The sequence below is a fragment of the Calypte anna genome, chromosome 7 (genome assembly GCF_003957555.1).
Source record: "Calypte anna isolate BGI_N300 chromosome 7, bCalAnn1_v1.p, whole genome shotgun sequence".
NCBI classification, from domain to species: domain Eukaryota; kingdom Metazoa; phylum Chordata; class Aves; order Apodiformes; family Trochilidae; genus Calypte; species Calypte anna.
The window spans coordinates 32,509,940-32,535,793 of NC_044253.1; the positions used below are offsets into that span (position 1 = coordinate 32,509,940).

At 39.9% G+C, this 25,854-nt stretch overlaps 3 protein-coding genes across 9 annotated transcripts in view; 1 reads left to right on the top strand and 2 right to left on the bottom strand.

Moving 5' to 3' along the window:
• Window positions 1-866, bottom strand: part of TRAK2 (trafficking kinesin protein 2) — a 29,368-nt gene extending 28,502 nt beyond the window's left edge. The window contains exon 1 of one of the 2 annotated variants that reach the window (XM_030453982.1): window positions 683-866. The gene's annotated coding sequence lies outside the window, so the exon portion shown is untranslated. Of the gene's footprint in view, window positions 1-528 lie in introns of both variants that reach the window. The other variant, XM_030453981.1, reaches the window with a different exon arrangement.
• A 325-nt stretch (window positions 867-1,191) lies between these two features.
• On the top strand, window positions 1,192-10,292 carry STRADB (STE20 related adaptor beta). Of its 4 annotated transcripts, XM_030454579.1 has the most exons (13): window positions 1,194-1,293; window positions 1,495-1,654; window positions 2,898-2,953; window positions 3,237-3,317; window positions 3,849-3,948; window positions 4,577-4,698; window positions 5,161-5,269; window positions 5,786-5,909; window positions 6,456-6,627; window positions 7,035-7,139; window positions 7,365-7,594; window positions 8,127-8,169; window positions 8,631-10,292. In XM_030454579.1, exons 3-13 carry the CDS (start codon window positions 2,942-2,944, stop codon window positions 8,781-8,783), a joined length of 1,251 nt encoding a protein of 416 aa, XP_030310439.1. In that variant the 5' UTR covers window positions 1,194-1,293; window positions 1,495-1,654; window positions 2,898-2,941; the 3' UTR covers window positions 8,784-10,292. The 4 variants fall into 4 exon arrangements, with proteins under 4 accessions (XP_008503153.1, XP_030310441.1, XP_030310439.1 ...); XM_008504931.2 differs by lacking the exon at window positions 1,495-1,654 and having other exon boundaries at window positions 1,192-1,293; XM_030454581.1 differs by lacking the exon at window positions 1,495-1,654 and having other exon boundaries at window positions 1,192-1,293; window positions 5,191-5,269.
• A 2,677-nt stretch (window positions 10,293-12,969) lies between these two features.
• Window positions 12,970-24,882, bottom strand: TMEM237 (transmembrane protein 237). 3 transcript variants are annotated; one of them, XM_030454332.1, is made up of 13 exons: window positions 24,784-24,882; window positions 22,975-23,006; window positions 22,015-22,022; window positions 21,425-21,481; window positions 19,382-19,492; window positions 18,827-18,941; window positions 17,917-18,077; window positions 17,390-17,513; window positions 16,428-16,619; window positions 15,469-15,542; window positions 14,893-14,986; window positions 14,543-14,664; window positions 12,970-13,096 (listed from the first exon to the last, which is right to left on the bottom strand). In XM_030454332.1, the coding sequence occupies exons 1-13, from the start codon at window positions 24,811-24,813 to the stop codon at window positions 13,032-13,034; spliced, it is 1,185 nt and encodes a 394-aa protein (XP_030310192.1). In that variant the 5' UTR covers window positions 24,814-24,882; the 3' UTR covers window positions 12,970-13,031. The 3 variants fall into 3 exon arrangements, with proteins under 3 accessions (XP_030310192.1, XP_030310191.1, XP_030310193.1); XM_030454331.1 differs by having other exon boundaries at window positions 22,015-22,025; XM_030454333.1 differs by lacking the exons at window positions 22,015-22,022; window positions 24,784-24,882 and adding an exon at window positions 24,292-24,399.
• Between the last annotated feature and the right edge of the window lie 972 nt (window positions 24,883-25,854).

Consider the following 25,854-nt stretch of genomic DNA (forward strand, 5'->3'; position numbering starts at 1 on the left):
AGGATGCACCTCCACATAGGACTTTTTCACTGGGATGACTTACAAAAGACATTTACAGACAGATACTCTTGCTAAGGTTTAGTCAGCTGATCAGAAGGTAACAACGCGAGTACAAAGCTGACAGAAGCTGAAACCTCCGTGCCTTCAAATGCCTAAGCAGGACCACAACTAGAAAGCCGTCAAGCTCAGCGCTTGGGAGAGCGGCGGGCGATGGGCACTTCCCCGGCAGGAAGGGACTCCCGAGCACGCTGAAGGTCACAGCAGCCACCGCGCCTGCAGCCGCAGCCACAGCCACAGCCACCACTCCTGACGGCAATCCAGGCACCGCTGCCCAACGGATACCGTTCAACACGCTATCCTTATTTATACCTTGCCGGGCTGAGACGCTGTCTGTCAGCCGCAGGACAGGACAGCAGTTCCCAATGCGCTTACCCCTCCGGAGGGCAGGCCACCCGGGGCAGCACAACTCCCCCAGCCCCAGACTCCTGCCCCTCCGCCCCGCTGCCCGCCCACAGCTGCCCGCCGTACCTCACAGCCTGCGCCGGGCACGGCGGCTGCCCCCGTACAGCCCGCCTGGTGCCGCGGCTCCGTGAGGAGACGCCCCACGGGAAAGCGGGCAGAAGGGCTCGGCCCTGAAGGGGTCAAGGCGAGGGGACAGGGAGGGGGGAGCTTGCCGAATTACCTCTGAGGCGGCAGAGCCATCCCAAATCCGCACCTCGCACCCGCCCTCCTCCGCGCCACCGCCCCGGGCCGACCGCCCGCACCCCCGGCTTTAGCCGAGCGGCGGCTGAGGAAGGAAGGGCCCCGGCGGCTTCCGCCCGGCTCCGGCCCCAGAACTCCGGCCCAGAACTACAGCCCCCGGCTCGCCGCGCGGCCGCCCGACAGCCCAGCCCCACAATGCGCCGGGCCGGCGGTGCGGGCGGCCCCCGCCACCCCCCGCGGCTCCGCGGGCCTGGCAGCGGGACGAGGTTCCGGGCTGGCGGGTCGGCTAGCGCCCCAGCGCCTCACACAGACCTCAGGCGGCGGCGGATTAGGAGCGGGCGCTGCCTCCCTGCTGGGGCTTCCCGGGGACACCGGGGTTGCGGGCCGGCCGCGCACTCAGCTTTCCGCGGGGGAGGCCAGCGGGGCCGGGGAGGGGGGAGCGGCGCACGCCGAGCCCGGGACGCGGCTGAGGGAGCGGCGAACGCCGCGCTGGCAGGGGGCAGCTCCGACCCGGCCGGCGCGGGGGAACCGGAGGCTGGAGGTGCCGGCGCCCTTAAACCGCCGCCTGTGGCGGGAGGGGGCGAGAGCGAGGTACGAGGGTACGGGGTAGAGAGGAGGGCTGGCACCCCCCGTTACCTGTGCCACAGCCGGATTGGGTACCTGGGGGCACCCTGGCGGGAGGGGGCGGCAAGAGCGATCTCGGTCTCCGGAGCCTCTGCACTTCCCCAGCTCACGGGCACCTTTTCCCCTTGTTTTTCACTCCCCGCACTGCTTGCTGCACTGCATCCGAAGCTTTGGGCAGCTGGGGTGAGAGCGACAATTCTGCTGTGCAGTGCTGTCAGTAGCGGCACAAAACCCCTGCAATACACAGAAAACTGTGGAACTAGTGGGATAAAGGTTATGTAGGGCACGATCCAAAAGCATATTTAACGTAGAGGCAGTGTTAAACTAGGTAAGGAAAACAAAAAATTCTTACATTTTTAATGTTATTTGAACAAATGTGGACTGTGGATGTTGCTGCTGGCAGGCTGGCTGTACCCCTTTGAGGTTTTTAGGACTTCATCTTAGCTTTTGTGGTTTACACATTCCCTGCAATAGAATAAGCTATCTTGTCTACTAGAACGAGGTCTCTTCTTTCCTGGCAGAGAAGGATAGTGTAGTCATTACAGTGCTGGCCATTTATAAGGAATTAACAGTATTTTCTTCAAGCAGATTGTCCAGAGTAAAAGTGCTAAGGATTAGGAGAGGCACAGATATTTGACAGTGGATGGAGTTTGTGGGGCTTGTTATTTTTTCAAGTGCATTGCCTTTTTTTAACAGCTTATGTAATTTTAAAAATGCAGCATATAATCAAGTTTCGCTACTTGATAAACAAATTGATCAATTTCTCATATAGTACTTCACCTTTTTAAAGTGAACTCTCAACCAATAATTACACATTAGTACAGAGCTACCTCCTGTAACTGACTTCATGTCAGCCATGAAGTAGTGTTGATTCATCATGGTAGAAGACTTGCTTGTGGCTAAAGTACATTAACTCTACACTTCAGAAGCTTGGATACACTTATTAGCCACAGTGACCTCTGCTCACTTCCCAAGCCTTCAAAGCACCAGGCATCGAGTAAGTCTGGTACAAGACTTTCAGAGTAGCTACTCTGATCTGTAAGAGAGCTGGGCTGCTGATTCTGTTGCTTACATAAAGTGAAAATTACTTCAGTTGGTTCCTCTCTTTTCCATTCAAATGCCTTTCAGTAGTACTTTCTCACTTGAAAAATGTAAAAGGCAGTTGCTTCCATCTTGCTTTTTGTAAGCTAGTTCAGCTGCTCACAGCTGAGCAAAATCTGCCTAGCACAGCTGTGGTCTTGTAAAACAACAATTATTTTTCTACAAACTACCAGAGATTCATGAATCAGTTCCTTATTATTTTCTACACTTACACAGTTAATTTTGCAATTAAATTGTTGTTCAGAAAGTGGTAGCAAGACCTGTAAAACCCATTAATCAAAAAAAGAAACGGGCTGGAATGTATATTGCATATATGCTGCTTAAAGGCTCAATAGGAGCAGGCCTTCCAGAGCTCTAGTTTTAGTTTTGCATGTTTAACTGAGAGGAATGCCTCATACTTGTGATAAAGAGACTTAGATTTATCACAGGTTTAATGTGTGATCTTACATTGCTGCTTTACGTTTTTTTAGGATAAATGGGTGTATATGACTTTCCTCTGACGTAAAGTGGTTCCATGTCTTGCTTGGTAAGTTGTATTTGAAAATCTTTGGCAGTTGTACCTTGTTACACAGACATACCTTCATGTGAAAAAGTTCCAGGGAAATGCCTTGCTTGAGGGGATTTCTACAGTGGTGAGATGTTTAAACTTTGCTGTGTCAGTATCTCTTCTCTCTAGGTCTGCCATGTGTACACTCCATGCTGTTTCAAAACCTCTTGCTTGATTGACTTGTAGCAGAAAACTTGCTGAACTTCTGCTTAGAGGGTCTTCTTTTGATGTTTGCTAAGATTCACTTACTCCTGTTCTTAAGGACTGTTCCTGTATTCTACGTACACCAGTTGAAACAATCGGACCAGAAGAGCTATCTCAGAGCAGCATCCATGACTGCCTGGTAAGAAGAAAACAGAAACATTAACTGACAACATTAAAAACAAAGCTCATACATAATAAAAATAATCTAACTGGGGGCACGTCTTAAATGTTGACAGCAGAAATAACTAGAGTACTCTGGGGCTCCCACTTTTGAAGAAGACTATGGGTGACAAAATGTTACTCTTCATCTGTACCATGTTTAAACAAGCACACAAACCAGCAGCTCATAAAACTAAGTCTCAGTGTAATGGTAAAAGCACCAGCTTGAATGTTCTTACTTGTGTACTTGATCTTTGTAGTGAAATGAGGCAACCAGATGCCACTAATTCCCAGGGAGTGGCATAAGCCCATCCTAATTAGGCACAGGTGGGCTTAACACAAGCTCATGCCACTCCCTGGGAATTAGTGGCACCTGGTTGCCTCATTTCACTACAGATCTTAGCATTTCTGATCAATAATATTTCTGCATTAATTTTAAATACATAAATGTGTAAAAATTACAGTTGTTTTGAGAACTTACTGTTCCTTACTGTTTTTTCCTTACTGTTAGGCTGACTCTGATCTAGCCTGGATCCCCCCGTCTACTGCAAGGAATGAAATGGTATTTTGTTCTTCCAGTGCCTCTCACTATGAACTTCAGCTGCAAATAGGTAACAGGAGTGTATTTAAAAATAATTCTTGTTCCTACAGATGCATGCCCTCAATAGGTTATTGCTAACTGCAATACATACTGTTTGAAAAATGGATTATCAGCTCACTAGAAGTATTCCTGTGTCTCCTTAAGTGAGAAAACTGCAAAATACTGCTCTTTTTTCACTTAAGATATTAAAAAAAACCCTCAAAAACAACAATTACCTGAATTTTTATCTTGATTTTTATGCATGTGTGTGTCAGTTTTCTAAATCTCTATGTTGACAATAAACACTAAAATAACATTAAATAACATTGTATCTTGAGTTGATTGTGGTAAAGATGGTTGTCTGCACACGCATATGTTTATGTGAACATGCATGCTACAGGTATTGTTCATTCAGATGTACAGATACTGAAAAATGTGTTTAAAGACTTGAGTAGTTGTAAAAATAGCAGAGCTATGCTTTAAATAATTAGCTGGCTATACTTTGCTGCAAGTACTTCAGTTCTTCACATTCTTAAAGAAAAGGGCATGCTTCTATCAACTGCAATTTTAGAACTGTAAAATTATCTCTAAATATGAAGGAAATTATGTAGTGGATTATTTTATGTTCCAACGTTAAGGTAAGCCACTTGTGGTTTCAGGAAGGAGGTTCAACAACTTAACTTCAGTCTACCTTGCACGGCATACACCTACAGGCATGCAAGTTGCTGTAAGGATCACAGACCTAGAAAACTGCTCTGAAGAGCATTTGAAAGCCTTGCAGGTAAAGCAACAGCATTTCTGCACAAGTCTGGAGATAGTGATGACTACATGTGACTAACTGAACAGAGGTAGCCTTTGTCTTGTACATTTTCAGGAAAGTTTTTCTCCTAATGAGCAGAATATAAATATAAGGCACATGTAAATTTTAGAGTTACATTCCAAAGAAAATAGTTGACAAGCATTTTAGAAATATTTCTGCATTGTAAAACTTGTTATTTGAAATATGTTTTGTAGCCTGTATTTAGCACCAAAACTTCAGGCTATGATCAAACTTGATTTACTTCAGACAAATACAGTTATGGGCAAGTTATTCAGGTGTCTGTTGCAGGCTGTGCACATCATCTGCAACCTCATATAAATTCATAAGGCAAACTTTTCTTTCTACTGATTATTGATACAGTTAATGCTCTTAGTAAGACTGTTTTCTTGTGGCTAACACATCCACTTGCATTTAATTCCATAGAATGAGGTGGTTTTATCCCACTTTTTCCAGCATCCCAACATAATGACACTTTGGACAGTGTTTACAGCTGGTAGTTGGCTTTGGGTCATCTCCCCATTCATGGCCTATGGTAAGAACTGTTAACTACAATTCTGGAATACTAAAAAGGGCTGATGCAATTTGGACCACATGGTCCATGAGAAAGTTTTTCTTTAAGCACCTCCTGTCTTGTAGAAAAAACAAACTTTCCCAAACCATTTGTTTAGAGAAGCCTTCTGTAAGCTTCCTTCCCAGTGGAGCTGGGTATTTGAGCTGCATTAAATGGCACTTAGTTCTTACACCCACTGAGTGGAAAAGGAAAGCTAACTGGGAATGTATTTGATGTCATACAACTTTGCATTTTGCCAGCAAAAATCTTGTCTAGATTGAATACAGGTTTGGCATAGCCTTTCAGATAACAAAAGCATGACTTAAGTGTGATCTTTTCCTGATGGATCCATCAGTTGCATCCACGTAACTGTTCTATTTGTACCAGTCAATATAAACATGAAAATGCCACTCTTGATTAATGTATACAATGCAGCAAACAGATATAAGTAATTTACTAAGACTTGTTAGGCTTAGTTAGGTTTTTTGTCACTTCCAGGTTCAGCTAGACACCTGCTGAAGACTTACTTTCCTGAAGGGATGAGTGAAGCTTTGATAGGGAACATACTATTTGGTGCTATCAGAGGATTAAATTACATGCACCAGAATGGCTACATTCACAGGTAGGAAGATATCAATAACTAAGAACCAGATTATAGCATCCAATTTAGTAACAATTTAGTTTCAGTCCAAAAGTAAGTTTCAATGTGTTATCTCCTTCCTTTTTCTATATACCATATGTTACACAGTACAAAAGCAGTTTCTCAACTATGCATCAGAATCCAGTTTGTAGAGGCTTAACAAGAATGGTACTGTTATGTTATTTAAAGACAGTTGTTAAAAAGATTATACATCTGTCTGGTTTTGTTTCTTAAAAGCAGAAGAGAATCAGAGTTGTAGAAAATGCTTCCTTACTTTGCACTCTTTCCAGGAAAGGAGGGCCCTTCTCCATTTCTGGCAGTTTTTCCTTGCTAATCATCTCTTCTCTCTCTTAAGCCTGTGTAAAAAAGACAACTCATACTGAGAGAAGAACTTCTATTAAAATAATCTGCTAAGTAGAACTGCAAGTTAGCATCTCACTATAAGTTAATGAAATACCAAAGCCTTTCTCTACTCTAGTAGTGCTTTGAGTAATTTTTGTAACTAAAATTTACCACTTTATGTTACAGGAATATTAAAGCTAGCCACATTCTGATTTCAGGGGATGGGCTGGTTTCTCTCTCTGGCTTAAACAACCTCTACAGTTTAGTTAACAATGGACAAAAGTCAAAGATGGTATATGATTTCCCCCAATTTAGTACATCTGTCCTTCCTTGGCTGAGTCCTGAACTACTGAGACAGGTTAGTATAAATTATGCCTGTTTTCCTACTGAAAGTTACTCTTAAGTACTCAGCTTCTAAGTCTGCTTGAAGAAGTGCAGTAGAAGCTTCCGAACTCTTAACTTTTAAAGGCAAAGAGGTAGTGAATTTGTAATTCTCCTGAGGAGAACTGGTTCTGAAGCTGTTGGTAAGATGGTGCTATATTAAGTTTCTTTACCTGACCTTTTTGGAAACTACTGCAGGTCCTAAAACGTGTCTTCAGAACACTCACTAGATTTCTGAACAAAGCCTGAGCTTTCATGATATAATTGCTTAAATCCCATGTAGAATACAGAGTATTAGAATCTTGTCTGGAAACAGACACTTGTATTTTTGTCAGCACTGCTCCATGGCATCAGTGATCCAGTAGAGTTTTCTGTCTCTCACAGGATTTGTCTGGGTATAACATGAAGTCTGATATTTACAGTGTGGGAATTACAGCATGTGAATTAGCAAACGGACACGTTCCATTTCAAAATATGCCTCGCACTCAGGTATCATGCTACGCTCTATTTCTACTTCAAAAAACTCAAAGCAATTTTGTTTTTATTCAGATAAACCAATGCTATTACTGCTGAAACAGCAGCTGCTGTTTCTTAAGTATTCGTACTTCTCTCTATCACAAACAAACCTCTCTTTAGGTCCTAGAGTTTCACAGCTTAGCCTGATTAGGTCTGGCTGCCTGTTCCAACTCCTATATTGCACTTCCTCTCTAATAGATGCTGCTGCAGAAGCTGAAAGGTCCCACATATTGTCCTTGGGATATAAATACCTTTCCCCGTGGGGAATCCAGGATGAAGAATTCCCGATCAGGTGTTGATTCTGGAATTGGTGAAAGCATGACACGCACAATAACCAGTGAAAGACTACAAATTCCCTTTTCCAAAACATTTTCACCTGCTTTCCACAACTTGGTAGAACTCTGCTTGCAACAGGACCCTGAGAAAAGGTAACCTTCTGATTAAAACTAATTTTCTGACGCTTCAATCTAAAACACTAACTACAGCCCAAAATTTAGCACTCAGTAATTAGTTAAATAATGTTAAGTCAGAATTTCAGATCAGAGATTCTGTGCAAAACACAACACTTAACTTTGGTTTTGTAATTTAAGAATTATCTTGTCGGATAAAGGAACCATTTAAAATAATTTGACCCCTGGATTTCTGGTGTTATGCACGTATTTTGTAACAAGTAAAACTAATTTTTAAACATGTGCTTTGTCCAAGAAAAAAACCAAAACCAAAACACAACAGAAATCTGGGAGGCATTGTTAAACACAAAAATGAAAAAGCCTTTAGAAAAATATTTAGTAATGCCTTCACTACAAACTGAAGCAGTGTGGCCATTTTGTGCTGCTTTTCTCATGCTTCACATTTGTCTTATGAATAAAAAGCTTAAATTGATTTATCAGTCTGGCCCATTTGCCAAAAGCAGTATTTTACTTTCCAAAACATAATTATATTGTTCATTTTATGATGCAGGCCATCAGCAAGCAGTTTGCTTTCACATACATTCTTCAAACAGGTGAGTTTGCTACATTTTGTAAAATGACAGTTATTACCTAAATAAGCCACAAATATCAGAGATTGTTTGCTGGAGAAAAGAAAAAAACCAAACCATCCTGTAACAGCTTATCTGCTTCTGATTACATTTTTAAAAATAAAATTATATTGATAGAATATAGGAAGCATAGGAGTAACACATTTTCCCTTTAATAAACTTGGTTTAACTTAAATAAAGTCAGCCTCGCTAGTAAGAATGGTTAATATTCTTAAATAAGAGGCAAAGAACTGCATAACTAATATAATCAGTCTTGAGTAATTCAACATACTCTAGTATGAGGAATGCTAAACTCCTCATTCTGTTATTTTCAATATTGTATTTATGCAAGAACATGGCTCTGATTTCACATGCTTGTAATGAAGTCAGATGCAAGTTATGTCGACTTTTATGTACAGCCCTGCTTTAACTTTTCTTCTTTCTAGATAAAAGAGCAAACCCAGAATTCACTACTGTCTCTACTACCACCTCCAATTCAAAACAACAGGTCAGAGTTCTTAGCACTGCCCTCAACAGCAGTTGGGACTGAACTTGGACATGTTACTGCAAATCAAGATGATACAGACTGGGAATTCTAAGTAAATATCAAACAATCATACCTCTCCTGTGCTTCAAAGAAGGAAAATGTGATTTGACTTTGCTGCTTTAATTTGTATGGTTAAAATACAATTAAAGAAGGTATACTTGAAATGCCATTGAAGTGGCTTTATTTCAATTAACTACTTCCTCTGTTGGCAACACAAAGTGCCTCACATTCTGACTGCAAGGAAAACTGTATATAGATAATAGCAGGATGCCTTTCTCCCTCTTTCAAAATATTTCTTAACGAGAATGTTCCTGCTATAATCTGTAATCTTACTTGGTACTGTATTTTCAGCTCATATTGTTGCAGTCCACATGCCTTTCTGATTTCAGGCTTAGGGTTTGTCTGTGACCTTACTTCAACAATGTCATTTCACTTTCACACAAATTATTGTAGTGAGGAAAATTCCTCCATTTTCACATCTAAATTTTTTGAACCACACAAATTAGTTACTTGTGCAAATACATTTCTCTTTTCACACATCTCAAAAGGCATTCTTCTAACTCGATGCACTATCACACTTGCCAAAAGTTAGCTAAGCATAATTTTTCATGCAATTTTAATACTGTGCATTTCCCAAAGACGTTAAGCTACTTTAAAATGTAACTCATGCTTTTGCATTTGTCCACATTCTTAGTGCAAATTTGTGCTCTTCCATCTCCATTTATTGTCATTATAGCAATTGCTCTGAGGACCTCCTACTATGGAAAGTAAATTTCAAGTTTTAACAGGTACGGGTTAATGTTGAATAATCATATTAATTAATCTAAAGTTACTTTCCAGTTTTTCTGTATACTGTATTCCCGTTCACTACCAGAACTTACCAGCACTGAAGGTTTTCTTAAAAGAGAGGCAACATGCTTGAAGCTTCTCTGGCACTGCTGCTCACAAACAAAACTCTCAGCAGGCCACAGTCAAATTACCATGGACAGATGCAGCCATAGCAAGAACCTAATAAACCCCTTATGATCCTAGTGAACTTACCTGTCTGAAGTCAGATGCACAACTGCCTTCCTTGTCCCTACAGTTCAGTTATGTTCTCATCTCACACTGCACCAGGCAACTGAAGCTGATCAAAAAAGCAGTTTTTAGAAAAAGCTGTGTATTCTCATTGATTTTTAGCAAAAGTTGTGTCCCAAAGCCACTAGGGCTTTCCTGACTGACATTCTGACTGTAATAAAAATGTACAAATAGCTATCGAATGACTGTATTTTTAATTTTCAACACAACAACATTCTGATTTAAGGCTTCCATAGCTGAGCTGGCCTGCAACCTGCCTTGGGAACACTGCTGTTTTGCCAGAAGCTTCACTACAAAGCCTTGTAGACAAAATGACCAAAATGTAAGACTGAGACAGACATAAAGCCTTAAAAGAGGACATCGAAGCATTAACAAGAAGATGATTCTGCTCATTATGCTGTGAAGAGTGCTCTGTTATTTCAAAGCCTAATATATGAAACATAAGATTAAAAACTTTTGAATAAACTTACCCTATCTGTCTCCATTTATTCGTGTATCTCTTGTACTTCCCTTTTCACTGTAGTCCAGGCATAGTAAATAGTTCTTTATTGCTGCAGGGAAGAGATTTAATTTATGTTAGTCATTAGGTAAGAAAACAGTTGTCTGAAGTGTGAAATTACTCTGATCATGAAAATAGTAACTATGTACTCCTAAGAGAAGATACTATTGCATGTAAACCCCACATTCTCAATTCTTAACCAGTGCAAATCTTGGCTGTTTTCAGATCAAATACATAACATGTGAAAAACCAAATGGAGCATGTGATAACACACGTAAGTTGTACACATTTTAATTACGAACCTCTGAATAAATATCAATACTTTAAAAAATATATAAATAAATGAAAACCCCAGAAATTTTCAGACAGCTTACCTGCTAGTATTTAGAAGCTTGACATGAAACAACAGTGCCCTGCATGCTCTTCGTAAAAGTGAACGTAAATACTAGTAACAAGATTTGTATAAGTTAATTTAAACAACTGTGTTTCAGTGGAGTTCCTTTGTTGCTGTCTCTTTCTGTGGAAAAAAAACCAAAATTACTTAATACTGGCCCATCCTCTTTACTGATGTAACTTTATAGAAGAAAATGAAATTCAGTTTTGTAAGTTAAACACCTGGCATTTTTACTGTTACTGCTTTTTAACAACTACAGTATTTTCAAAATAAAGGAATTAAGAGGTACTGTGACTTCAAGTAGTTCTTAAAATAACCAGAAATACTTGAAACTAGTCCCTGGATTATGTTTGCTGGAAGGTTTGCTGCAACTCTGCTCATCAATCGTGATACTTTTCTTAAGGAATCATGCAAAATAAGAAATTATTACATTAATGTAAAAAAAATTATATATATATATATATACATTAAAATATATGTAATCACATCATCATCCTATTGTTAAGGACCTCTGAAAAGAAGTTCTTGAAAACCACTGTTCTACTGAAAATCCATTTTTTGCTTATAGTTATTGTTTTGAAAACCCAAGATTTGATTGTTAATTTTTGAGTTGCAGAGGCTTTCAATTCCAAGCTGACATAATAGGCATTCCAAGCACAGTAATTTGTTTGTTTGTTTTGTTTTAGAGCACTTGTTTATGAACTTTTAATTCATACCAAGGATGTGTGCTCTCAGCATATGAACTAGAACTTCACTTGTGAGGCGTTTCCAGAGGAGCTTACAAAACTTTAACACATTTGCAACGTCTCATGAAATAAAAACTTGTAGCTTAGTTAATTTTGCAGTACTTATGAAAACTACACAAGGTGGGTTTCTTTGTGGCCACCTTTCTTTGTGATAGCATTTAACACTACATAACATAATGAAATGCCTGTAACAATATCAGCTTTTATGTTAATGAACAATTATGCTAAAAATATCCTCAACACTGTTGAGATTTTTACTGTCTTGGTAAAAGACAGTAACTTGCCTGCCGTATGAACTACTCACTTAAGGGAGTGTAAATGCAGCATCTATCCATTGAAGAGATAGCAATTTCTCCCACTTAATGCTATTAGGAGCAAAAATCAGTATTAAAAAACAAGTTACCAAGTTTTACCTTACCTTTCTCTTTTCCCCTATCCCCTTCTCAAGTGCTAAGAAAGCAGTTTTTAACCTAGAGGATGGGTAAAACAATGAGAAAGCAATTGGAAACCATTATTCTGAATGTCTCTGGCACGAGGCAGATACCTAAGTAGGTGAGTTATGTACCCAATCTTTAATGCTATTAAGAAGCTTTGCTAAAGTATATTAGGTTGTCTAATAAACCCCTGAAACAACTAAGCTAGCTGTAATGACCTGTCTTGATGATGGTCATCTCTTATAGTGCACGAGGAAAAACTACTGAAAATCAGAGCTAAGACACAATGTCAGATAGACCTCAAAGGACTATTTGATATAACAGATCAATAAAAACTTAAGGATTTAAAAGAGAAAGTACTGAAAAACTGAGTACTAACAACCAGCTAGCAAAGTAACATTTGGTATTTAACATAATTAAACCTATCCAGAAACTTGAGACAGGATAAAGAGTATTAGGTTTAAACAGATTCCTGTGGAAACCTCTGTCATTCCCAAATGAAAACAACTGATTCTACTTCATAGATAAGGTGCATAAATGTATGATGCTTGTCCAAGTATGTTCTTATCTTACTTATCCAAATGTATGCTCAATTATCAAAAGAACTTCTCTCTGTCAAGAGAACTAAATGAAGAAAAATAAAGTGTCTTCTTTTAAGAATATGGGCTAAACACAGACACTACAAAATTCCTTATTCTAGAAATGACAACAAAGCCCAGATTATTTTATGCTTATTAACTTTCTGAACTTTGTTTCTTAACTCTTTGTTATGAGCTTCCTTAGACTGCTTTCTTCCCAAGATCTGTTTTAATCTCTAAGAAAATATTTAGCCAAATCAGGTAAGCCAACTGTTACCGGCACCAGTAACAAAAGGAGGTTGTTGCACACTACAGTGGTCAAAACATCACTGAACACCAGACACTCTGCATTCATCTAGTTTCTTTGGTTATACAGATGCAATATTTACAAAATCACCTTGACTTTATGTACTCGAGAAAGCTTTATCCTTTTGCTTTTTATTTTACAAAGCAGGTTTTCAACCACATTTGGAAATTGTAGCATACATAAAAAGAGCAAAATCCAATATATACAATATAAAAATACATCTTTTATTTATGAAAGTTATAATACATGGCTTCAAGACACAATACTATGGCTGGATTCTGGGCATATCTCCCTGGGGAAATTCTTCAATTTCAGCATGAAACATCAGTTCTAAAAGAGAAAGAAAAGAATTATATTTTCTTTTACAAGCTTCACCTGAATATACTTTTATTATTCCCAAAAAGTGCTCTGGCATTCCCCCAAGCTTCCTGCTTTTCTTCCCAACCATAGTATCAACAAATAGTATCAGCAGTGGCAAAGGCTGCAACTGTTTTTACTAAACTATTGTTGCCCAAAAGTAACAGAATTAGGGATGCTGTTTGCACCCTCAGCAGAGGCAGCTTTCTGCCTGGCTAACAGCAGATCCAGCACACAGAGCAGGCTGTCTGCCAACAGTCTGTCACTAAGGTAGAGTTACACAACCTTTACATGCAGCAAAGTGGTTCTTCCCAACAAAATTTGAGACCACATGTTTGCCACTAATCTGTGGCAGATTAAACTTTCTCCAGTATTTGGGCTAAACCTTCCAGAATTTGTCTCTTGAAATTTCTGAAGCACTTTTCTAGTATTAGTAGGTAGATGTAAATATTAAAAAACAAATTAAATCCTGCCATTGACATCCTTGAGCAACTCGCTATTATTTAAAAGGATGTTTCAAATACAATTTAAAAATCCATCAGAAATTTTACTGTTAAAGACTTTAAAGGCTGTCACCTCGGTTTGGTTTTTATTAACTCATTAAGTGAGTTATTAGAAATAAGCAGAGTAACAGGGGCCACTTGAAAACACAGAAATCTGTACATAAAAATCCTGAGTTATCTGAAGAAGCATGCCAGACACATGCCTGTGCTTTAACTCGTGACTCTCTTTGAGTACTTGTTGACTTCTAAGGTGAAACATTTTTTTTATGCACAGCTCCAAGCCACAGGCTGCACACACTTGACAAGAAAGCTGAGTTATGATATACCTTTTGGATCGCAGTTGGAAGAACAAAAGGAAAAAGGCCTAGTCTCTAGCAAGCTTCTTCTAAGAAAAGGGGTCAACTTGCTTGCCTCCTCCTGTCTCTCCAACACAAACAGTCCTTATTTAAAGTCCTGCTCTACAAGCACAAATATGACTTTATAAAAGCTCAGGACTTCCCAAAACTCCTGCAATGGTCTACTGAAAATAAAACTGAACTCAGACTCATTCAGCATTTGCAAAAGGAACATTTTAAACACACGCAGAATAAATAAATTTCAAATATTCAAAATGCTGTTAAAGCAAAAATTATTTTTCCCTTCAACACAGAAGAGACACACACTCTCTGATGTTTCAAATTCATGTTGCTTCAGCCAGGACAAAGAAGGCCTTTCTTTCCTTTTTTAAGTTACAGGTTTTTTCTTTACAAAATCAAACACAAACACCAGCATCCTAACCAGCACTTGCTTTGGAAAGCTGATTGCAGATGCTTGTTTTACCTCAGCCACAAAATCTGTATGGACCAGTCTTTAACATCGAACACTGATCACAGCAGACAGAAGCCTAAACCACATTTAGCCTGTTAATGTCTCCTACCTTCACTGTGGTCTAGCTCAGGTCGATATGACAGGAAGATCCAACTTGTCCCAACTAGAATAGACACTACCAGATTCACCACAACCCATGGCTGAACAATGTCTTCCTCTTTGCCTGCCATCCTGGGAAAAGCACATCAACCCATCAGTCAGGTGTTCAGGGGCATATACAGCCTAAAACAGTCATTTCAGACTACCATAAACTTGCTAAGCCAGATCTGAAAACAGAACTATGGATTCTTCATTGATACTGCAATGTATGTTGTCTAACTTTTTCAATCCAGAAGTTTGACTAAGGTTCCTAAGTAAACTATATTATAATTTACAGAAGTTATTTCTTAAGTTTCCTACCAGATGCTGCCATTGTCTGAAGGTGGTGTGTACAGGTTAACTCTGTCGCAAGTCATCTGCTGGCTTAAGGTTAAGATAAGAGCAACAAAGTACACTGGAAGAAATGGAATTAGTAGTGTTAGGATATAAAGCCCAAAAATGCTGTTTCATCACAACATGGCAATTATCACTGCTTCCTTTCTCTAAGCTGCCTCCAATGACAGTCTCCTTTAATTCATTCTCACTCTTCAACACCCATAAGCCATCAAAATCTAGTTTCTGCACTTTTTCAATCCATCAGATATATCAAAGGCAGCATCCTGTGATTCTGTTTTTTTATAGGTCTGTGTTCTGTATTCAGAAGTGGGAAAAGAACTTTCACAACAGCCCCACTAAGGCTACTTAGCTTAGTAGCCAAGTAGCAAATGCTTAAAAAAATACATGGCAACAAGTTCATAGCCTTTGAACGCTATTTTCAACTACTGAGCAAGTCACTTATTCTAAAGCAGAAAATAAAATAACCAGGGAGGGAGATTTCACTGCAAACACTATGAAGGAATTTACTGAACAATTTCTTATCTGCTTCAAAATACTTACAGAAAGAGGCTACTGCTGCTGGATCTAAGGTGAGGAAGCCCCTCAGTGCAACTGATGCTTTTGCCAAATCAATCCTGAGAACAAAGCCAAGAGTCATTAACACAACCCAGTGATACAGTTTTTCCTCTAACAGCATTCTAGTGTTCTTTTTTGTGCAAGATACCTTTTTCTGCTCTTTTACAGTGTCTTAATACACAACCCTATCCCCCCCACACAGCAACTGTCCTCATGCCAAAACCAAGAACAAAAGAAAGCAAGAGGGATGTCTGTAACTTTCACACTGCAGCTCTTTCTGTCTGGAACAGGGACAATGTGGGGAGATCTGTCCCCTCTAATCCTCACCGGTCAATTCAGCATCCACACCACACCACCAACCAAGTTACACACCAATACAACTGCTCACATTGCTTACACCAGCACATGAGCAATCAACATTAACTCAGGCTTCCTCTCTGCCACTACTCCATGAAAAAAAATCCCTATTTGTTCCACCAACTTCTTCCCTGAGCTTATCACACTGCCAGGGAAACTATTTGTAACTAAAAGAAACATCCGTAGCACCTATGACTCCACTGTTTATGTTTTTGCTTTTTTTTTCCCCTCCTCTTTCTGTTCACTCCCACACTTTAGATATAATGCAGAAACCCAACAGAAATATTCATTGTTCACCACCCCTCTGTTCCCCCACAAAAATCTGGTCAGCTCTCCTACTGTTCACCTCATGATTACACAAACCAGCACCAGAATATTGAAGAAAGGCTCCCAGCAACAGACAGAAATGACCAGCCAAGGTCAGAATGCACAAGTACACCCCTTAGCTGTAGAGCTAGCCATGGGTGAAATCATCCTTCCAAGTAAATCACATGTAAACCATCAACAGCAGATAAAAATTTTCCAAAGCACAAAGGAACATTTTCTACACAGAGTAGATACACCTTTCAAATACAAACATATTTTACCTGTCGAAGGCTGAGACTGTACTGATAGACAGCAACAAATACGACAAACTTTGAGCTGGGTATGCTAGTGTTCTATACTGCTCGAGCAGGTTAGAAACTGAAGAAAGATTATTTCCTGCCAAAATGTAGATAACAATGATGTTCCAGACAGCATACCCAGCAAGAAAGCCTTGTGTAAAGAGTCCAATCATCCTGAGTGGAGAAAAGAACATTGGACGAGTTTAACATCTTGAATTAGTGAAGAACTTGGGCTAGAAAAGGCCTATGAACCCATGTGTTCAACCCTGCTGCCATGACAGGCTCTCAGCCTTTCCCAGACTGTTTTCAAGTACTTTTTCTGATCTAGTTTTAAAAATTCTAAGCAATGGGAATTCTGCTTCCTCCCCTGACAGACTGCACCTGAACCTGAACACTTAAAAAAGAAAACTGGGATGTTTTGTCTGATCCTGTAACTACTTCACTTCATTACTGCTACAGGAATAAAATCTTTTTTTGTTATTGTAAGTTTATGGCCCAGTCCAATATCACTCCCCCCTCTTCTTCACCAACCCAAGTTTGGTTTTTTTTTGAGAACTATATGAATTCAGTTATTTTTATCCTGATGAGCAAATCTCATTTTGTAACACTTTCTTTTTCTGTGGGTCTCTTAATATTTTTGTTATCAGATCAATCTCCTGGTATTCAGAGTTTATCTGAATCTTCACAATATGACTTCCTTAGTTATTCTAAGATGCATCTCACATGTGTTGTTTAGACTAGAAACAGATACTCCTGACAAATAAATACCAAAAGCTGGAGTACTGAGAAACTTTGTACCCATAGCCAAACCCAAACCATCATCTATTAGGAATATCCAAAAGAAATGACAGAGACATCACAATGACAAAAAAAAGGTGTCAACTTTCAGGGAGAGTAAAAATTTTAAAAAGCACCCTGATTTCTGCAAAATATTTATCTTTCACCTGAAACTTCGGTGCACAGAGAGGGCAACATCTCTGGTAGTCCATGATGCCTTCACATCCAGAAGTACATTGATATTTTCAGTGGTTTTAATCAACTCTGCACGATCAGCTGCCTGAAAACGTCCTGTAAGCATGAGGAAATTAGAGAGTACCATTACCTTCCATCTTCATTTCTACATTAATACTTCTTAGTGTTAAAAGGTTGTGTCAGAATTTCTATCAGAAAACGTCTCCTTCCTCAGTTCCTGTCCTTTGTTTACATTCCTAATTCAAAGCCTCTGGCTGTGTGCCTCATCATGGCAAGTCAGGATGTGTAAAGCACTTCAAGTAATTGTCTTGCATTTTCCCATTGTGAAAACAAAAAGAAAACAAAAAAACAAAAACAAAAGCACCCAAAGGAAAACCTTACACTGGAACACTTTTTTTTAGTTCTTCCCAATACTACTGTATTTTGAGTTTAAATACTATAATACTTCCTGTAACTGCAAGAATGTCCATAAATTACTTTAATAAAGAGATGCACTTACGATTTTTTTCAACAAACACTTTGCTAACAGGCTGGCTAATTCCAGTGGGAGCAGCAAACACAGGCTGCTGATCTGGGCTCTTTCTGTTTTCATCCTCAATGATGTCTTCCTCATCCACTTCCAGCTCATTTGAACCCTGCAATTCAGCTGGCCGAGGTTTCCTGTCAGCACAGAACATAAAAGGGGGCAGAGAAAGAACAGGAATTAAAATGTAATACCTGAAGGCCCTTATGAACATTTAACATACCTAAATTGACTGACAAGAACCCACCAGGCTCCTGACCTGTGTAGTATTACTCCCATTTATAATTTTAAGGACTAAAGGTCTCATGGGTTGGTTAACTAAAATGATATAGCCAACCCTTGATTTTGGGGTTTTTCTCTCAAATTCCTCCCTGTGTCAAAACAATAAGGTGGAATGAAATACACAGAGAGGTTAACAAATAGGAAAAAATAAAAAATGCCAAACCAAATACATGGGTAAGAAAGTGGACACTTGTTAGGAAGGTGCCTAAAATGATCTAAAGGCATAGTTCTCGAAGGAAAGGCAATTAGAAGGATAAAAAAGTTAGGTGCCTCCAAATGAGGAAAAGGCTAGGGAGAATGAAAGAAAGCAGTAATACATTGTAATTTTCTCATGCAACTAAATGTGACTAAAATATTAAGCTCCTGTATTCAGTACTGCAATGCATCCAGGAATGCATTAAAAAAAAACCAAAACCAAACAGTGAAGAACGTTAGATCTGAACCCTAGAAAGACCTGCACACATCACATTTATTACACAGGCTGAACAGTATTAATGGGCTTTTTATATTTTATGTTTTTATAATGTGACAATGTAAAATACTGCTCAGACAAATGCACTTTCATAATTATTCCAAATTATGAGCTACAGCAGTTTTGTCTCACTTTGGTCTTTTTCTCTGCTTGCGGGTTACTGTTTCTTCAGCTTCAGGAACATCCACACCATTTCCATTCTGAAACAGGGATGCAACATTTTGCTCGGTAAAAGAGGTCTCAGAATCTGAAGATTTAAGGTAAACCACGTGAAAGTTTCACAGCTTTCATAAAAATGGTAATACACTCACTTAAATACATTAAGGTATTACATAAATACAGTAGCAAGCAAGGAATTACAATCTCAGCACTGAATGCTGTAAATAATCTATTTTATCACTTCCAAAAACATGTTGCCATGATTTGCATGAGGAAAATGCATCTCTTTCTACCTATCCTACAAACCTGTAGCATCCTATGTATCCTATGGAAAAAATGTATCCTATGGAATCTGAAGTCAGAAAGTGAAACTCTAAGCTACCATTACCTCAAATATTACTTTCAGCTGCTTTAAGTACAGAAGCATGTAAAATCAGGTTTTAAGCCAAAATACAAGTAGGCCAGCTGTTCTTCAGTGTCAGGAAGTTTTATTCATTGCCCTTTGTAATCTACAACTATTTGACATACCAGTAGGTACTTTCTTCTTCTTGCGTTTCCTCTGAGGAGGTTCCTGAGGTTCAGGAGTCAGGGGCTCGCTGCTTTCAGACTGCCGGCGAACTGCTGCCTGAACGATGCCATCTGAAAACCAGATGAGGAGACCAGCACCCTGAATTCAGAGCTGCTGAGAAACAGGCAGGAGAAAGCAGCCTCCTGCCACATTGTGCAGAACATCTGTGTTTTCCCAGCTTATATGTCTGCCAGACGACTTTCAACAAGACAAGAGGGCATGGTCTTAAGTTGTGCCAGGGGAAGTTTAGGTTGGATATTAGAAAGAATTTCTTCACAGAGAGGGTGATCAGGCATTGGAATGGGCTGCCCAGGGAAGTAGTGGATTCTCCATCCCTGGAGATATTTAAAAAGAGACTGGATGTGGCACTCAGTGCCATAGTCTAGCAACCGCAACGGTGGTTCAAGGGTTGGACTCGATGATATCTGAGGTCCCTTCCAACCCAGCCAATTCTATGATTCTATACCAGAGATGAAACTGTACTGGCTGGGAAATAAAAAGAGTTGGGAAACCAGTGTGGTAAGGAAGAATATACAGAAGTGATAGGCTGACAACCCTCCTTCCACCCTGACAATTTCATGCCCAGGAGGAAATTTAAGTATCCAAGAAGTAGGACAATTACCATTTGGGCAACAGCAGAGACCCGACTGAAAGAAATCTACCATATGAAGAATTGTATTTCTGCATTTTTTCCTTTCTACATGCAAAGATTATAGTGCAAGGGAAAAGAAAAAACTAACAGTTTGTTACAAGCCAGTTTACACAGGTATGTCTGAAGGCAAACCAGCATTCTATCTACAGGAAATTCAAATGCTAAGCATACATCAAAAGAACAAAGCGGGAGCAGAAAAAAAAAATACTGAAGGATGTTCACTCCAGACTGAGATATCAACTGCTACATTTTGGAGGAGCTACATTTCCATGAGAGGTTAACACAAATTAATCAAGTATTGAAGCAGAAGTAGCATCAATCTGCATGATCAGAAGGAGAAAGGCATAGCTCCTTCTCCATTTTACATTACATTTGGTTTTTATAGCTCTTTCAAGTACTGAACTTTTTATGACAAAAACTGAATCTTTGTTTTCAAGCAAGGACTTTCTCACCTTTTATAACCTATGTTAAAATGCAAATTTATCCAGCAAAATAATGGCCAAAACCAAAGCATACTTTGCATATCATTCAGCTCATTGAAAACAACAAAAATCAAAGCACAATCCTTGGGAAACTCTGATAGCAATAGCACTACTTGTTGCATTTAAAGGTCTTTAAATGAGGCCTCAGTTGTACACCCATTAAAGGAAATCAAGGAGGTTTACTCATCAAATCACAATATAAACCCAAGTCAAAACTAGTTTACAAAAATGCTCTAGATTCTACCAACACATTCTGCTTTGCAAAAACAGATCAGACTTGTAATCTTGCTTAAAACTGTATGTTTGTTGTGCAGATCCACTTCTTGTAAAAGTGAAAAGCTCTGTTATTAGTCATTTTTTAGGCTCTTAACTCTTCAGTCGCAATGGAACGATCAATTTATGACTTTATTTGGCCAAGAACCAAATCTGAGCCTACTTGTTAAATGAGTTTTATCCTAGTTCATTTAAAAATTCAAGTACTTAAGACCTTCAACATAGCAAGCAGCTTGCAGCTAGAAATGACTATTTAAAGAAGTATCCAAAAATTTCAGGAAGGAAAAAATAGGAAGAATAAAGGAATGTTTTCAGTTCTGTATCAAGATATGCTGTATAAACTGAGAGCAGATCTAAAGAGAAAGAGCAGAGGACAGACCAAGTTACTGTAGCATTAAAGACTCATTCTAAACCAACATCACTTCGGAAAAAAAGATTGCAGTTGTTCAATATAAAATAAATTCTAATAAATTAGCTGAGAACACTACTCAGAAAAAGAGTACAAGACTGAAAACCATGTTTTGTCAGGAGTACAGCTGTAGCACAAGTCTCACTCAGGATTACAAACATGGTTTTCAGTCTTGGCAGGACCTTACCTAGTGGAGTCTTTCCTTTGGGTTTCCGTTTTTTGGGACGACTGAGTGGAATTTCATCTACAGAACAGAAAACAAGTATAGGTGCACAGTGTGGACAAACCTCACTTCCTTTTTTTTAAAAAAAAACCCAGCAATTCTACACTAGTTTAAAAATTGCCTCTTTTTCCATGTGAACACATCCTTTACTTTTTACAGGTAAGATGACAATTCAGTTCACATAAGGAGGAACTGTAAAACAGATGGCAGGAAAACAGAACAGCACAACAGAAAGTAAATATGCACTGCACATGTGTTAAGTGAAAAACTGAAATGCTCTAAATAATGCTCTGAGGAATAAACTTCTTTAGAGCATGGTGGTAACTTTTCAGTTACCTTGATTCAGTATGGAAATAGCAAACAGTGAAGAGAACAAATCAGAACAACAGACAGCTCTTGCAATGGCATTGCAGGTACCCATGTAATTTTAAATAATAAGCCAGCATTTAGGAAAATGCCTAAGGCTTAAAAGTGAGGATGAAGTGACACTGAATACATATAAAACACTGGAATTACCAGTGTTTATAATTCTCTTTAATGTCAGAATAGCTCACCTTGGTCTCTACTTCGAATTAAGGAGAAAAGGTGTTGAAGAGCGGTGTAAAAGGAACAAAGATGAACAAAAAGTTAATTTTGAATCAATTACAATTCACAATAGTGAAATACACAGTGCTGCTTTTGCAATTCATTTCCTTATCCCCACTGCTATTTCTCCATATAAGCAGTAGCATACAATGGATTTAAGGGTACAAAGCAGTCGTCAAGACTCAACACTGTTCGTGACTAAGCACAGCTTCTTGGTTGGCTAGCTGTGGATCAGATTAAAAGATTTAATCACCTGGCTAATTAAAACTTGTCTCAATGCCTGGTGTGTAACAATCCCACAGAAGTTATGAAACATTTGAGCATATACATCACTAAAAGACAAAATCTTTGTATGCTGTATAAACGTATCACATTTGCTTTTAGGTATGCTGAATGAATCCTGAAGTACCATGTCATAAGAACTGTATCATTACTATTCCTTCCACACTGAGGAAAAAGCCCAAATTTTTCCTTACACTACAATGAACTAGTAGACATCTACAACATTATTCAAGAATATCTAGTCTAATTTCAGAAATTGCCTGCTCTGGAATTAAGATTTGTGATTAAAAATAAATAATATGAAACAAAGAGAGAAGAAGTTATTGGAAAGGACATCAATAAAACTAAAGCAGATTTTAGTAAAACCATATTGATAAAGCTATTTGCCTGAAACTTTTCAAAGGGTTTATCTCTCACAGTATTAAAACGGAGGCGATACAATAACATTCTTCTTGCCTTTGTAGTTTTTTAGTGCTTTGTATTCCTTGTATGGGACTCTGGACAACAAATTAGCAGGAAACCGATTGTTTTTAAAGCCATAAATATTACTCAGATGATTACTAAACTCATTTCTTTTCATTTCATTAACTTGAAGAACATTGCACTACAGACCCACGACCAGCTCCACAGAATGAAAGTGATTTTACCTTGGCACTGGAGGGAGGGCACGAGGCGGGCACTGAAAGACAAGAGAGAAGTCAACTTCTGTCAGTGTGAAACCACCTCTCAGCAAGCAGCTATTGCCAGGTATGATCAGAAGACACTGATTATATCAGTGCATTGCTTGGTACACCTGTTAAACAGCAAGTGCCTCCTGATGGAGATGCTCCACAGAAGCAATAAGACTAGAGATGCATGAACAGTATGCTTTTACCAGAGTTCTGATGGGCACTGCAGTAGAGACACACACCTAGCAGCTGTATGCAAGGTGCAGCTCACATTTATACTGCTTTCATTGGAAAATTTATTAGGCATTCTGAGTATCAAAACACCACAATAATTTACACACAATATACTTGAACAGTGGACGGTGTGAGCTACTTCCTATTAACAGAATTGTAAATTCAGAACAATAGCAAAAGCAATAAAAGGGAACAAGCTTTTTTTTATGAACAAGACTTTTAAATATGATATTCATTTTCTTATACATATGAAAATACTTTACAGCAAGTCAATCACAACTGAAATATAAAATTAAGCATTTCCTGTTAATCTGTAACCAAGATCCAACTCGGAATATTCTACAATTCTGATCTTGCACTTTTTTATCTCATCTAGAAAAAAGGCAGGTGGTTTACTTTCAGACTGTGTATTACAGAATTACAATGAAAGAGTATATATGAATAAATTATTTCCCACACACTAAAAATTCAGTTGGTATCAGAAAGAAAAAACAGACGTCAAGACCCAAGGACCTACAAACTTACCACTTGTTTCTTTCCCATAAAATTTGAAGCTGTTCCCTGAAAGAGGCACTGTGAACCGACCTGTACTCACTCACACCGCTTGCGCTGAACCTCAGCTAATTCTGAACTAAAAATAAGCTTCTAACAGCCAGGATTAGCTGGAAGTGAACCTTCCTGCCCCTGGGCTATGGCCCAGTACTGCTCCCATTTGGAACCACAGCAGTTTGTTCCATTACAGCAAACATTACACTGAAAAACCTTTAACTCTATCTGCTGATAGAGATCCCAGTAAGTTTTTCTTAGGTTTGTTTACCCCAAAAAAAGTAAGACACCTCGTGCAAGGAAGGGTTTGCAGGATTAGGCCTCAAATCTCTGTCTTGGCTTTGGGACATGCTGAAGCCTGGCTGCAAGCACCATTTACACAGATGAACAGTACACGTTGAGGGGGCATCCAACAAACTGGCCTCTCACTCAAGGGCACCCAGAAGATGGAATCGCTCACCCCAGAAGGGTGAGGGCTCACTCAATGATACCCCATATCCAGGCGTATTCACTCACCAAGGTGAGGGGTGAGGGCACTCCATGCCGGGACGTTTCCTTGGATGCTGTCCCAGACCTAAGGGGAGGGCTTCCAATCACCAACCCGCTGCTCCCACAACCACAACAGTCGGGCTCTACGGGGGTCCCCCCCACCTTTATAGCCTGCTGAGAGCTGAACCGCCGCCTCCCATTGGTCGCCGTACCGAGGCTGAGCCGTGCCGAGCCACCCCATTGGCTGCAGGCCCTGCCTGTTCACCAGGGGTCCCGCCTCCCCGTTCCCGCCACTGCGCCCCGCGTGCTGGGCTGCACACAGCCCGCCCTGCAGCTCCTGTGAGGCACGGCCGCCATTTTGAAAGCCCCGACCCCCGAATCCAGCCCTTGGGTGTGTGCAAGCTCCTACCCCAGGCAGTAATTACAGGCTGTTTAAAATGTCTGATATTTTAAATAGCTGAGACAAATGTTGCCGCGCCCTGCCGTTTGACCCCCTCCAGAGGCGACCCCCACCCTCACCGCGCCGGAGCCTGTCCGCCGTGCCGCCATTCTGCTACCGCCGCCGCCTGTAATATCCCGGGAGCGGCGGGGAGGAGCCGGCCCTCGCTCCCGCCCCTCGCCGGGCCTGCGGGACCGCGCAGAGCGAGATTACGGCCGAGACCTCGGCAGGGAAGCACTCCCGGTAAGGGCTGCGTCCCTCGGGCTGCTGGCGAGTAAAACCAAAGGCACGTTAGTGACAAAACCAGGTTTCTAGCCTCCTTCCGCTTGTAGCCACGGACGCAGTTTACTGTACACAGTAAACAGAGAGGAAAACAAACATAGCAAATTAATGTGGTAACATTTGGTCCCAGCACAAATGGACACGAAGCAAATGGAACTCGAATGAGAACATCTTTCTTTTCTAACAGTGCAAACAGATCTATTTGTAAGCAAACACGTGAAAACCGGGTGAAAAAGTGGACAAATGCCTGACAAAGCAGCAGAGGTAGGAGCTGGTCATGGACCAGCAGCACAGACCTAAATTAAACCTAGAGCGGGCTGTTATGCCAGGGATATGGGGACAATCCCTTTTCCAATGCCCCTCTTGTTTAATATACACACACTGATTTAACTGTAACAAAGCTCTATTTCAATTGATCCCCAGAGACAACTTTCTTACTAGTTCCCTTCTTTTCAGTATTCTATTCCCTCCACCATGCACATTTAACAAGTTATATATTTAATTTTAAAAGCTTTCCTTCTTAAAAAAAAACCCTTTCCTTCCAGTGCCACAGTAATTTTTATAAGTCATTAAAGTATCCACATATAGTGCTTCATCTCATTTGTCTTTACATTTATAAAACAACATTAAATGCAATCAGTATAGCACTGTTATAATTAAGAGTTCCTAGCCATGGCCATTTCCCCCATCTTTTAGGATATAATGTGTCCCTCATTCTTACAATACATAATTTTTTTTTCCAGGTAAGGGCATGACCCCCAAACTTAATTCCACTTTTCCATGCTGGCAAACATTTGGTAATGCCACCTCCTGCTGAGGACAGTTATCCATTTTAATAACAAATACAAGACTCAAGTGAAAGATAGACA

What these genes read in the sequence shown, in the direction of transcription:
- STRADB (XM_008504931.2), top strand. An exon ending in GCAGCATCCATGACTGCCTG is followed by an intron (nt 3,318 to 3,848) that starts GTAAGAAGAAAA and finishes CCTTACTGTTAG; the next exon opens with GCTGACTCTGATCTAGCCTG. An exon ending in CACATACATTCTTCAAACAG is followed by an intron (nt 8,170 to 8,630) that starts GTGAGTTTGCTA and finishes TCTTCTTTCTAG; the next exon opens with ATAAAAGAGCAAACCCAGAA.
- TMEM237 (XM_030454331.1), bottom strand. Translation starts at nt 24,813, where the DNA reads ATGGCGGCACGGCGGACAGGCTCCGGCGCG. An exon ending in AAGCAGAGAAAAAGACCAAA is followed by an intron (nt 18,078 to 18,826) that starts GTGAGACAAAAC and finishes CTGTGCTGACAG; the next exon opens with GAAACCTCGGCCAGCTGAAT. An exon ending in ACAGTCTCAGCCTTCGACAG is followed by an intron (nt 15,543 to 16,427) that starts GTAAAATATGTT and finishes CTTTGTTCTCAG; the next exon opens with GATTGATTTGGCAAAAGCAT.